Source organism: Tenrec ecaudatus, chromosome 4 (genome assembly GCF_050624435.1).
Source record: "Tenrec ecaudatus isolate mTenEca1 chromosome 4, mTenEca1.hap1, whole genome shotgun sequence".
Classification (NCBI taxonomy): domain Eukaryota; kingdom Metazoa; phylum Chordata; class Mammalia; order Afrosoricida; family Tenrecidae; genus Tenrec; species Tenrec ecaudatus.
Genome location: NC_134533.1, coordinates 171,635,716 through 171,649,763, shown reverse-complemented (window position 1 = coordinate 171,649,763; position 14,048 = coordinate 171,635,716). Strand labels below are relative to the sequence as shown.

Here is a 14,048-nt window from a genome sequence, read left to right as displayed (position 1 = left end):
AGGCTGCCCATTGGCAAATGGATGAAAAGGATGGGCTCTCTCTTCCAGCTGGCAACCAGCAGGCATGACAAACAAGAGCAGATAATCAGGTGCCAGAGGCTGTGGGAGGGCCGAGTGTAGCTTCGCCTTGGCCAGAAGCTCCCCCAACAAAGTGGGCTGCCCAGGAGCCTAACTCCTTCTCATACACGTTGATAAATGGTAACAAAAAACAAACAAACAAAAAAAAAACACGAGGAGAGAGCTCTCCACTGGAGCGTGGCTGTCTGGGGCTATGATCTCTAGAGAGGACTCCGTTTAACTCAGTCCTTTGTGACTGCTGGCCCCACCGGGTTCTCAATCTGTCTGGCCTACTTTCCTTGAATAACGTGGCTCAATGACAGACTTGTGGGGGGAAGCTGTTCCCCACACTCTCTGAAATCACACGAGTGTGGCCAGGATCTGAGGTATTCCAAATCCTCCTGCCCTGCCAGGTCCCTATCAGTTCTGAAGGCAAGTGCACAGAGGACTGTCTCTGCCCACCGCTCCCCACCCTGCAGAAGGGCACGGCCGGAGAACAATCTCCTGAGTAAGGAGGCCTGGGCAGGTGGCAACTTCCCACGACACATCAGCCAAGCAGGGGGAGCAAGCAGGCGTGTCCTGGTTTTCCTCATGCTTTTAGGTTAGACCAGCATGTGTTGCTGGTGTGACACCTCAGAGATGCAGGCGCAACCCGACCCCTACAGGTCCTTCCCAGGAGGTCCTGCGCTTTCTGATGCTGCGGCTCCTTTTATTCGAGCAGAAAAATCACGGGCAAATGCTTTCATGCAGGTGGGAAATCTGCAGGACGATCCATACTAACTATTGAACATTTGGGCTACATAGTTGGATCAGGTTATCAAACAGATATTGAGGGTGCCTCTGAATGGGCCAATTTTTCAATGAGCTAACTTGGCCTCTCTTGGACTAGATGTCCCAGAGCCAACTGGAGACCACTGGCTTCCAGGAAGATGCTGCAGCAGCAACTGCTGGGCGTGACCTGTCCTCCCAGTGAGACCCCAGCACCTCCTGGGTGTGACCTGCTACTTGCTTCTTTGGATGTCTGTGGCATTCCCTTCCAAGTTCACTGCGTTTTACAGCTGCGTGGCCTCGTTAATCACCAGGGGAAACAGATGTGAAGTTCCCACTTGGGTGAGCTGAGTCACGCATGAAGGGAATTTGTGGGAACTCGACCGGTCATACTCTCAGAAAGTTCTTTTCCCAGGTGCTTCCCTGAATTCCCTACAGAGCCATGCCGGAAGCTACATCCATGGCAAAGTAGCATCTACATATAGCGTAGCCATCAATTTTCTCTACTCTCCAAACAGAAGGATGTCCTATTACTTCTACACAACTCTTCTTCGTCTTTCTCCCACAAGCCCACATCTTGACACCTGATTAGGGGGTTCCCACTGACTACAAGGAATAATCACTATTGTCTCTTATAATCCTGGGCTGTCCAATCATCCCAGAGCGTGCAGCACCACCAGCAGGAGGCTCTTGTCCAAGTGTATCTCATTCAATCCTCACATATCTCCCAGACAGCAGGCTCTGTTTCTCTGGAGGAGGTGGGGCTCTATGGCAGTTACATAATCTCCTGTCAACTTGCAAAGGGGTGGAGCCTAGCCTGTCATTCAGGTTGCAGCTTGATGACCTCATTTGGATATAAATAACTCACTGGAGGCCAGACATACTTTGTCTGCTTTGTATTCCTGCTGAAAAAGACACATGGAGCTATGCTCGAGACCTGGAGCTGGAGGAGCCATGCGGAGACCCACGCCAGTACGGAGAGGCTTACACTGCTACTGGATCCACAAGACTTTCCACACCCACTGGCCTGTGATCTTCCTGCATTCACTGTGATTGCCTGTGTTTTGAGTCTGAAGAGGGATTCAGATTGTCATTGGACGTATGAGCTAACATTGGACTATGAACTTGATCTGGGTTGGGATGTTTTCTCAACATTCACTTGCTCTTGTATACAAAGCTCTCTAATACATTTGAGTGTCTGTGAATTTGTTTCTCTAGTCTACCCAGACTGACATAGGCTCGGCGCTTAGGGGACATGTTCTGGGTGCCATGACTGGGTAGGAACGGCGCAGACACATGAACCGAGGTCTCCTGAGTTGTTCCTCACAGTCTCACAGTCACGGTTTTCTCACGCATTGCTTCCAAAAGCTAAGAAGGTGTCTCACTGCACTTACTCACTATGACATACAAGCAGCGAAACCTCGTGCCAGACTGTTTGTGAGTGATATCCAAGTGCATGTCATGCAGCAGTGGGCGACATGAACAACCCTGAACTTGGAGAGGTGAGGCACAGGCTCTGTGGGGCACTGCTCCAAGACCCTGCTTTCTGCTCTCCACGGAAGCCTGTCTGCCCTCGTGCTTCCGATAACACGGGCAGGCTGCTGGCTCCTGGCTCCTGGCTCAGGTGGTGATATCCAAGCAGGCGAGCTCAGGGACAGCATCCCAATCCCCCCCTTGAAACCGGGCTGGGCACTGACTTGCCTCTCCGGTGATACGCTTCGGTTCCCGATGGCTGTCTTCTAGAGGCAGGGAACCTGAGCGTCAGTCATGCCCTGGGCTGCGCTCACCCTTCACTGACCCTCTCCAACATTTACACCGATCATTTTACTGCCACGGTTTCCTCAAATGGAACAATGAAGTATCCCAGCAACGACAGCCACTGCTGTGTGCCGCCACAGATCCAGGCTTCAGCTATGGTGTGTGTACATGCCAAGCAAGGAGCCTCAGAGCAGAGACAAGGCTGGGGAACGCGGTGGGGGCACTACTGCTTCTGAGACGCTGAGTGGGCCTTCCCAGGCTGTGAGGTGCAACTCTGGGTAACCCACCTTCTTTGCCCTGAACTATGAATTTGCTTCTGCAGTTTCCTGGGTAACAGTGAATTTATGCTGTCTGCATGGGGCAGATGGGCTTAGAGGAAGGTGACCAGATTTTAACATTGGTAAAGCGGGACACCAGCGGGACACCATTGATAAAACTCATATCCTGGCAAAATAGCCACACGGCAGCCAAAAACCGCATACCCTAGCTTGTCATGCATTCTTTCCAAAAATTGGGACTTTTTAAAAACGCCACGGGACGCGGGAAAAATTGTTAAAAAGCGGGACTGTCCCGCCAAAAGCGGGACGTCTAGTCACCTTAGCTTAGAGGGAAGAGTCAAGGGCAGGTTCTCTCTGGGGAAGGTGGGCAAGAATGATGGCAGCAAAACGCTCCTTTCCACCCTCCTGCCCCATGGCACGCTACCACAGCAGGGTCTGAACAGTGCCCGGGACCGGGTACACCGGGTCCCACAAGTTACCAGCAGAAGGCTGGAGAAGCACAGCCAGAGTCCCGCCCCACCCCACCCCCAACCCGGGGTCCACCCTTCCTGCAGGTCTGGCTGCGGGGACTCCCCTATGGGTACTTCTTTTTTTCGCCCCTAAATTCGAGGCCTTGGGTGACATGGAAATGAGGGACACAAAGACTGATTCAAGCGAGCTCCCCACAAAAACCAGCTCACTGACTGAGCCTCGGACTTAGAAAACTGCAGCCTGCTAGGCTGTGGTGTCAAAACCCCATTTATGAAAGAAGACCTAGTCGGCGGGGATGAATCTGTGGCTTCTTGCTGTTTCCTCACTGGCATGAAACCCAAGCAGTTCTTCCAACAGTTAAGTGCCGAGCTGCTAACCAGAGGCTGGTGGTCTGAATGCACCCAGAGGAGCTTCGGATAAAAGACCTGGTGAACTCTTTCTGACAGATTACAGCCAGCAAGTGTCTGATGAAGCAGTTTTCTCATACAACCATTTTTATTTTTAAAGAGATGAGAGAGGTATAACATAAATCCTGGAGGTTGCAGTGTGCAGGGGGGAGGGGGATGAAAGAAGCACCTGGTTCAGTTTGTTCCACTTTATGGACCACATCGGCTTTTTTTTAAACTCTCAGAGCTAACCTAGTCACCATTTCACAGGTGGGCAAACCATGGACCAGAGAGGTCTTGGTCTCAGAACTGCCCAACAGGAACTCAGAACTAGAATCCATACGGCCCAGTGTTTGGTGAAGATTCCGGCAACGTTCAATGCCGCGCTTGGAAGGAGACCCCACTTCTCTTAACCCTTGCCCTTGCCTTTGATCACACCCCATTGACAGGAAGCTTGCTTGCGGGACCTGAAGGCAAGGGAGCTTTGGAGCCAGTTTTTCTTGGAGGTGAGTCTTAAAGCCAGAGGCCAGAAGGATTTTGTGTGGGTGAGGAAAACCCCATGCCTTCCTGGGGTGTGTGGGGTCCATTAACAGACTCCCCAGCAAAACTCGGGTGAGTGAGCAGGTGCAAGAAGTTCTAAGTTTGGAGAGAAAATGGGGTGTTAAGGGGAAGGCAGAAGACCTACGCAGAGAGTAAGGGAGAGAAGACGGAGTCTAAGGAAAGGCCCAACGGAAGGTAAATAGCAGGGGGAGGTGCCAAACACATCCCTGAATGCTTTCTGAGCTCTGCTCCACAGTGGGTCCCACTGGCTTTAAACGGCCTTCAGACCTGGCTTCACCTACTCACTGACACTCGCCCCCCCCTCAAGAACCAGGTGAGGGCGCTTTCATCTCAAATTCAACAGGAAAGGGGGCCAGCCACTGAGTCATCGCCACCATCATTTCCTGCAGCACCTGAGTTTTCCTTGGACATTTCCCATTCAAATTCTCAACCTCTCTGGTCCAACGGATAAACACCTCGTCCAAGGCAGACAAGCTGTTTTTAAAAAAATAAAGCCTCTCCCCACTGTTTGGTTAACCTGATCTTCGTATAACCTACCCCCCCCCCCCCAAGATAGCAGGAACAACATCAGGTCAGTGTTTAACAAACCAACACTCTGAATGTCAGACTCCAGGACCCTCTTCCTCGGCCTTCTGAGAGCTGGTACCGGGTGCTTTACAAAGGTCAGCCAAGTTCCTTTCCAATTTCCTTGGCTGTTGACAAGGATCTTTTCCCCACAGGGGCCCAAGAGGTGGTTTCACTGTCCAATCAGACCACCTTGAGATGAAATTCACTTAACGTATAAAATGTTCTGGCCAAGGCTGAGATTTCTCCCTTCTATCCCTCTATCCACAAAAAGGGCTCCCAAGAACAAGAGACCGTGGTCGTGGGTCACTTGCAAGTCAAGCTGTGCAGGCACCACCCAGAAGGCAAAGCGCGCTTCGGCAGATCGAATCCCACTCTCACTTCGCATTGGGCTGAAATCCTTTCCCCGCCCGACAAGTAATTGGTTCCTATGCCTTCCTTCCTAACCTTCTCTGACCTCCTAAATTTAAAGTCTACGGGATTACTTCACTTACATTTCGCCCCCACGCCTACCCCCAAGTCTTCATTTCCTATTTTCATGCCCTGTGCCTAAGCACAGAGAGGACACAGCCAGGAACCGCACCCCCACCCCACAAGGGCAGGCTCCTGCATCAGCCTTTCCTGGAAGCGACTCCGGGGGCACTGACAGGGCGGAAATGCACGGAGTCACCACCCTGCCACGTGGCCTTGAGCATGAGGCCACTCCAGCTGGACAGCAGCCAACCCTCTGCCGTGGAAATGGCTAAGGTGGCAGCTGCGTGGTCAATCAACAGGCCGATCCCACAGCGGGGAGACTGAGACCTACACACACTGCTCCACTCTTGGATGTGCAGCACCGGGGCACACCCAGGACAGCCCCCGAGGAAGCAATTTATGCTTCCCAAGCCACCACACTGCTTATCTTAGCAGAACACGCAATGCAAAATGGCCCCGGGGAAGTGATCAGGTGACAAAGCAGCTGATTTTTTAAAAATTTAAACGTAGAAACGGAATGGCTGGTTAGACCCTGATGGATCCCGACACATGTAAGATACTTTCTTCTCTTTCGGTAGCATTTCTTGCAAGCAAGCCAAGGACATAAATATATTTTAGTGTACAATTCATGACCCGACGTCAGTTTCCCTTCATCTTACCCAGCCAATAGCCACTGGCTCCCCATTGCTTTCTCCACATACAGTCCTTGGATCTGTTCTCTAGCACACCTTACACACCTATAAAGTGGACTTTTCGCAGCAATAAATACCATTATTTACTCTTGAAATGATATTTTTGGGTGAATGGCTAAAAAGATGCTTACCTCATCCCATTCTAAAAGGTAGTTGGTGATTTTTGAACCATTGTCAACTGGTGCCTAAAATAATCATAAAATGAGATTAGAAAAAAGCATCCATAAACAACATTTGACATATACAAGGTCCCAGCAGTTCTGTGTCCCCCCCTTATGGGGACGGACCTGGATTTCCTTCATCAAGCATTATCACAAACCTCCCGACACAGCTCGACTGCAGGGCGAGAAATCAATTCCCACAGACAGCCGCACATGCCTTCCCCATCACTGCTTCATGGGGCCCTCTGGGCTATCGGTGTGAAGAGGCATTGAAATTCCAGAGGTGAGGGGGTGGTTGGGGGAGAGAGCCACAGTGGTTGCACCCCCAGGCACTGCTGGGGGTCTGATGAGGTGAAGCAGACCCAAGGAGGTTCCCAGTCAAAATTAAGCAGTTTTCTATATACCATTTTGCACGTTTGTTTTTTCGGTTGTTTTTAAGTGACTAAACTGAGAAAGCCATTTGTGGTGGCACTGAGAGCTGCCCTACAAACACACTGCCACCGAGTTGATTTCGGCTCACAGCCACTGTCCCTGTGGGTTTCTGAGACGGGAGCTCGTTACGGGAGTAGAAAGCCACATCTTTCTCCCACAGAGGGTTTCAAACTACTGATCTTGAGGCTGGCGGCCCCACGTGTCACCGCTTTGCCAACAGGGGCCCTCTAAGAGCCGCCCTGCTGGTGGTGGTGGTGCTGGTGGTGTTTGAGGAAAATAGGCTCCTCAGGGGATGAACCAGGGAATATCAGCCCCTCATGTGTTGACATCATGTAGTTTTATCATAGCAGGCTGGGGTCGGCTTCTCAGAGGAAATGGGTTTTAAATGATGGAACAGAAGGAGAGAGCTGTGGAGGACGGAATCTTTGTGGGAGCAGGTCTGCCAGGGTGGGGTGCATCACAGTGGGCTTGTGTTGGCACGGGGGTAGATGAGAGAGGTTTAGAGGCTGGGGAGGCCAGAGAAAGAGGAGCAGGAGGGGGTCTCCCAGGCCAAAACTAGCTCTGGCTCTCCCCAATGAAAGCACAGGAGATCGACCGATAGCCCAGAGCGTTGGCCCAGCAGAGGCAGCACAACAACACGGCAGCACAACAGTTCTTCCTGTGTGGTCTGATGCTTGATACTGACTTGACCAGTTAATGCCCTGCCATCGCAAGTCAATTCTTCTGCCCTGTAGGACATGGTAGAACTGCCCCTGTGGGTTTCTGAGACTTTAACTCTTAATGGGAGTAGAAAGCCCTGTAATCTTACCACTGTCTGATTTCTTATTTCGGGAAAGGATGTGTCATAAATAACTGGGAGGTTATACATTGAAGTCGTCTTTCTCTCAATATAGATAGAATACATTTAGTTTGGTAAATATATGGTACATATTTTAATAATATCAATAAATAAAACATAACCAACTCTATTTCGCTGACCATATATCATTTAACAAACAGGAACTGTTGCTATTATTGTTAATAATATAACATTAGGGGCTGGTTAAATGTTAATAAGTTCTTTTCTACCTTCTCCCTTCTTTCTCCCATTTCCCATTTGAGTCGTTTGAGCTCTGCATCCAAGTGCCTCCCTGCTCCCTGGGAAATACTCCACATTCTCCGGAGCTGTAATGATAGGCTACTGTGGGCTGGCTTCAGGGGACAGGGAAACCGACAGAATCGAAGCGCTCGGCAAGAACTCATTTCTAACACGAGAGTTGTACTTAGTATGGCTGAGAGAGTCCACCAGGATCAGGAGTTTCCTCAAAGGTAAGGTTCTAGAGGCAACCTGCTGTCCTGAGTCCACTCTGAGCCAGTGACCCTACAGGATGGCCTGGGACTGCCCCGTTAGGTGTCCACAGCTGTTGCCTCCAGGGAAGCAGACCGGTTCATCTTCCGCCAGCAGAGCCCTAGTGCTGTAAGCCACAGACCCTCGGTTGTCAGCCAGGCGTCTTCACCACGGCACCATGAGGGTCCGTCTCTGCCCCGCCAATTAAACCCTCAGCTCCTTGAGGGGGAGATGCCGAAGGAGGTGTTGGAACAAAGACCTTTAGCTCTCTCACTGTCTCCGTGGACGCAAGGGCAGGTGACGGGCAGAGAATGGCTTCCCTGTCCTGCTAGCCACACCTGGAGCACTGCGCTCAGAGAAATTGCTCGAATGACATCCAGGTTAAAACTGAAACTGCACCTGGAAGTTTTCCTCATGACTACATGCACCCAGCGTGTGCTTCTGATTTATCCGCACATGGAGAAAACGTGCGATGTTCTCAAGAGACCCGAATTCACCCAGGAGGTTTTCAAGCAAGAGTGTGCAGCAGTGATTCCCGGAGTCCTGCCCACCACCCCAAGAAGATGGTTTAATCTTTTTCTGTACCGAACGGATTTCTCGCTATTTCCTTAAAGAAGGGTCTATTTCTGTGTGCACAGGGGACGTGTTTTTGAATGAGTGCATGTGCACCAGAGAACAAACTAATTAACCGGTTGGGTGACTCTGAAAATGTGGGGGAATCACTGACCTGTATTAACCCTGGAAGCCAGAAACGAACATAAGACAGTTGCGTTTTCACGGCAGTTTCCACTGGGTCTGCCTCCCACACTCAAAGTTGGCCTTCTGCTACGACAATGCAGCTGCCCACCGAAGGGCTGAGTCTGGGCTCGGCTGCTAACCACTCTTCGCCACTTCCTTTATCAGCTCCCTGCCTCCATCTGACACTCTTGTTGACAAACTAAAACGCCAAAATTCTTCTTCAGGATGGATCTCCCTAGCCATGGTTTTCCTTCCCCTAGCGAAGCTTTTCTATCCTCACGTGTATGCCATTTGACATGTTACATTGTACACTCTATTTCAAATTTTGTATCCGGAGATGTAATTTCTATAGGATGAACGACATACAGCTGCTACTTTCTTGCACACAAGATGTACACCCGTACATGGATGATACAATGGAAGAGAGGCTCCATGGGCCATCTCAGGGGCAGCAGTTAGCCAATGGAGACTATCATTGAACTTGGTTTTTTCTTTTTTAGATACTTGGTAACCCTGACTTAGCAAAGGCCTAGTTATTGAACACTCCTGAAGCCCAATCAGAACACTCAACACGCTAGGCAGGTTTAAAGGTTGCGGCTCGCCAGTTACTGCAGCCCACGGGGCCACACCGCTTCTGCTATCGAAATCGTTCTTTATAGAACTTGTTTCTGAAGCCCTCAAATGCTGGCCGAACTGAACTATTAGGCAATGGTGAAACATGAGCACTTTCGGTATTTCTACCACATATCGAGCGCTGCTAGCTGGGAGCATTTACCAAACAGTCCCACTAAGAGGGTGAGAGTTGGATCTTGAAGTTCTCTCCTCCCACCCTGTGGCCCAATTTGACCAGAAAAGTGACATTTGGTACCATAATGATTTGTTTGATGTAGTGACTGTGTAGAAGGACAGGCGATAAAAATGTTCCAAGCAGCTAGAGACCAGCATGACAGTACCTGCAGGCTGTTCTTCACACACACGTGAGCCACTCACCTTCCACTGCAAGGTTAGGGAACTTTTGCTCCTGTAGGTCAGCTTCGGCGGAAACGGACAGTCGGGCGCACAGCTGTGCGTGGTGAAGCTAACTGCCTCGGAGCAGGATCCCCTTACAGAGTTGTACATGGCGTAGACCCTGAAAAGAAAACCAGCTCGTTCAGTGGCAGGGACTCGACACAGAAGAGCGTGATTTCCAGTGCCGCTTTGCCTCCGGGCTTTCTGTACGCCAGGAGAACTCCGGGTGTGGCGTGCTACCGGGTTAAAGGGGAGCTGATGTCACGGGGCTCAAGGGGGAAGAGAATGCTTTGAAACTCAGTGTGGTAGCAACTGCACAACACTGCTTGATGTGAATGAACGAAGGAACGGTACCATGTCTGTAATAGCTCCCAATAAAGTGGTTTTGAAAGAAACAAAAGAAAATGCACCTTAATCCTCAGAATGGTCTCCAAATACACATTCTGAAATCTAGAATGAGTACGTTGGGCTAATTAAATTACAAACTGAGCTGCTCTTGGTTTGGCTTTGTCTGGGGGGAAAAGAAAGGCTCAAGGTCTAGAGTTAAGAGTTAGATGAAGAGGGATATGAAGCAGTAACGAGAGTCTACACACTGGAGCAATACTACACACGCACACAGAGCGGAGCGCATCTTTCAACTGTTTATTACACTGCATGAATTTACACAGAAATATGGATGCACGCAAGTGTGCTTCTGCCAACCACGTTTCCCATTAAAGCAACAAGAAGTTTATCTACGTGAACGGTTCACTATTGCACATGACGTCCAGATTACAGGTGTGAGGTCTGCGCATCAGAATGCCTGGCTCCATAGTACACACATGTGCCTGACTTCTGCAGAAAAAGCTGTTAAAAGCGTATGAAGTGCTACCATAATACCACACCCTTTCCAAGCACCGTAACATAGGATTGTTGATTTTTATCAGTTTCCTTTCTACTCTTCCACCTCTTTTCTATTGGTCCTTTAAAAGATGATTTGGAAATATATGCTTTAAAATAGGCAACAGAGTATCTTTGCTCTGCGATGGAAAGATTAAGCTAGTCACAGAGCTGGTGGTGTAAGAAGACATGGGTGGAGCTTAGCCTGTCAATCATGCTGCAACCTGATGACTTCTCTTGGAGGTGCCACTGAGATAGATAGTTCTCTGGAGGCAGGACTCTCTCTCTCTGCCTTGACCTTCCTGCTTGCTGACCTTGAGGCCTGCTAGAGCCCAGTGATGTTTTCTGCTGACTACGGCTCCACAGGATTCTGCACACACCGGCCTGGGATGTTCTGTATCTTGCATATGGCTGTGGCGGTATGAGTCTGAGGAGGGACTTATGGACTAGTATCGGACTTCTGGAGCTCAATTGGTCTGGGCTGGGATACTTTCTTTATATCTAATTACTTCTTAATATAAAGTTCCTTCTTACACATATATTGGCTGTACCTAGATTTGCTTCTTTAGGCAACCTGGCCAAACATATATAGCTAACTCTTAATTCTTAATTCTTATAGCCAATTCTTAATTCTTATGAGGCTGGAAACTCTTATGACCCCATTTCTGACAGAATGAAACTAAGAGTCAGAGAGGTAAAGTCAATTTCCAAAAGTCACATAGCTAGAAGTCAAATCAACCCTATTTGTCTCGGAGTATGTAATTTAATCTGAAACTATAATCACTATATTCTACTGTCTATTGGCCTTGCTTATCCTGCAATTATATTTCTCTACAAATCCTCTCAATTCCAATCGGTGAAAACATCAGCTAAGGCAGCGGTTCTTAACCTGTGGGTCACGACCCCTTTGGGGGTCGAAGGACCCCTTCACATGGGTCTTCTGATTCCTAACAGTAGCAAAATTACAGTCATGAAGTAGCTATTAAAATAATTTTATGGCTGGGGGTGTCGCAACAACATGAGGAACTGTATTAAAGGGTCATGGCATTAGAAAGGTTAAGAACCATTGAGCTAAGGATACGTGTTGGATTTAGAAATCCTTTCTCTTCAATCAAGATGAACCGTCCAGCACAGAAAATTTTCCGGAAGCTAGTAAAATGCTTACTTTCTATTCCCCAAAGTGAAATGCACAAGTAGTATGCTTGACTCAGCAGCCTTGCGGAAGGACCCTTGGGCACCAGAGCCAAAGGAACAGAGCTTATGGTTACTTATGGCGGTCTCCAGCCTGAAGGGAGGCCTCCCTTTCGATGCACTGAGGCTAAACAGGGCATCCTGTCTGCAGGCCAGTAAGAGCAACGCGCTCCAGCAGATGGACCGGCACAGAAGCGACCACACTACTGACGGTGATGAAGATGCCGCCCTGTTTCGCTGTTCAACTTGAGGCTGCCAAAGCCAGAGCCGCCACCACAGCACCCAAAACACTGCCACCACCGATGTAGGCACGCAGTCATACCCAGCTCCAATGGCAGATCCAGCAAGATCGTTTCCAGGTGTACAGAAGGGCTCACTGGGCAAAGGTTCTGTGAAGTGAACCTTTGAACATCCCAGTCATGAGCAGGCCGCCTCCAGCCTGGACTCTGACCCAGCGGGATTTGCCAGCTGGTGGGTGGGTGGGTCACGGGACGAATGTGGCCCAAAGAGATGCTGATGTGTGCTTGTATGTCCTAAGTATGTTTTAAACATGAATGGGAGGATAGAGGCAAAGTTCATCACAGAGAGGAAAAAGGCCCGGCACGGAAGGACCACGCTACCGTAACCTATGAAAACACACTCCTGCCGGCAAAATGGCCCTTGTATCTGATGAAGCCTCCTGTAGCCCAGGGGACAGAGGAGGGAAATGCTATAGGGCCAAGATGTTCAGCCAAGTTGTAAATGGGTTAAGAAAGAGATGGAGGGGAATCTTAAAAATGGAAGGAAGGAAACGAGAGAGAGAGAGAGAGAGAGAGAGAGAGAGAGAGAGAGAGAGAGAGAGAGAGAAATTATAATATGCAGATCATGTTTGAGTTCCAGTGACAACAGATCAATTGAGCAAAGATCTTTCATTTACAGAACAAAGAGGAACTGAGAACCACCTCTGGGTTTTCAAAATGCTAATTCTTTATTTTTATATTTTTTGGGGTGAAGAACATTGAAAGTACCATGGGCGGCCAAAAGATTAAGGGATCCATTTTGGAAGCAGTTCAGCCAATGAACATGCTCCTCATGTACTTTGAAAATGCTCTCAGGAGGCCAGTCCTTGGAGAGGGACCTCGTGTTTGGTACAGTAGAGGGGCAGTGAGCAAGAAGGCGGCCTCCCGAGGAGCTGGAATGGCACCTTGTCTACAGAATGGGCTCAAGCGTCGGAACAATTGTGAGGATGGTGTACGTTTGGGCTGTTTTGTTCTGTTTCGGTCATTCTGAGTCAAAGCTGACTCAATGGCACCTAACAGCCACAAGATATTTTTGGATGAATGTGTACTGATGAGGTTGCAGTTAGGATTAAGAGACGATGGAGGAGCCTTGGGTTTTACAGAGACTTTCTGAAATATTTGCAGGTGAGATGAGGTCAGGTCTTCAAAATAACAACGGTGAGGTCGAAAAGAAGATGGGCGATGAATACTTGGAAGCTCACCAAAATTACCCGTCCACTTTTGAAAGTAACAAAAATGTTGACATGAAATGATGCTAAAAACAGTAACGACCCACAAACCCCCCAAGATGGAAGGCAGCCTGGAGATGGGTAACTGAAAAAGAAACTTGGCTTCTCTCAAACTGGAAGCTCTGGAACGTTAGCATGCACAGGTGCACTGTGCTCCACCGCTGCCCCGTCACTGTCTCCCTCGCTGCCCACAGGGGTACAGTATGTACGTGGAGGGTGGCAACCACTGAAGAGACCCAGAAATCTCTCAGTGGTGCCAAGGAAGAAGGGCTGTTCACTGGGAGCCGTGAAACTAGAACAGCCTGAACAAGAGCAATGACGTGTCCATTTACTACAGGAGGGGCCTTCTACTTGAATTACCTTCCTTTTATCCTTTATTGTCCCCTTTCACCCTACCTGTCCCCTGGACCTGCTATGTGCCATGCAGACACAGCTGCCAGAGGGCCATTTAATCCTGAACCCAAGGCCATAGCTCATCTCATGCCTGACCGGTTGATTTCGTAAGTGATTCAGGCCTATTGATCACGCCATTAGAAATGCCTGGTCCAAACTCAGACCTCATCAAAGAGTGAACACGGTGGCGTCGCAGGAACAGTGAGCCCACAGGCGTACATTATAATGACTAGATAGAGCCCAGGGCCCTTTCCCCTTTAAATGGGGCAGAGGCTGTGCCGCTGTTCACCAGACTCTCCATCATTCCCTACCCCGCCTCTGCAGTGACACTGCTCACCCACAACTCAGACGCTCCTGACCGCCAGGCAGGATGGTATGTGGAGGTGGGGGTGATTTTGTGTGT

The 14,048-nt window shown here is 49.5% G+C and overlaps 1 protein-coding gene across 6 annotated transcripts in view; it reads right to left on the bottom strand.

The window, feature by feature from the left end:
- FNDC3B (fibronectin type III domain containing 3B) overlaps positions 1 to 14,048 on the bottom strand; it is a 362,624-nt gene that overhangs the window by 69,272 nt on the left and 279,304 nt on the right. For all 6 annotated transcript variants that reach the window (XM_075547032.1, XM_075547035.1, XM_075547036.1 and 3 more), the window contains 2 exons: positions 9,658 to 9,796; positions 6,141 to 6,194 (listed from right to left, as the gene is read on the bottom strand). In XM_075547032.1, the coding sequence (XP_075403147.1) occupies positions 6,141 to 6,194; positions 9,658 to 9,796 (193 nt within the window). The remainder of the gene's footprint in view (positions 1 to 6,140; positions 6,195 to 9,657; positions 9,797 to 14,048) is intronic.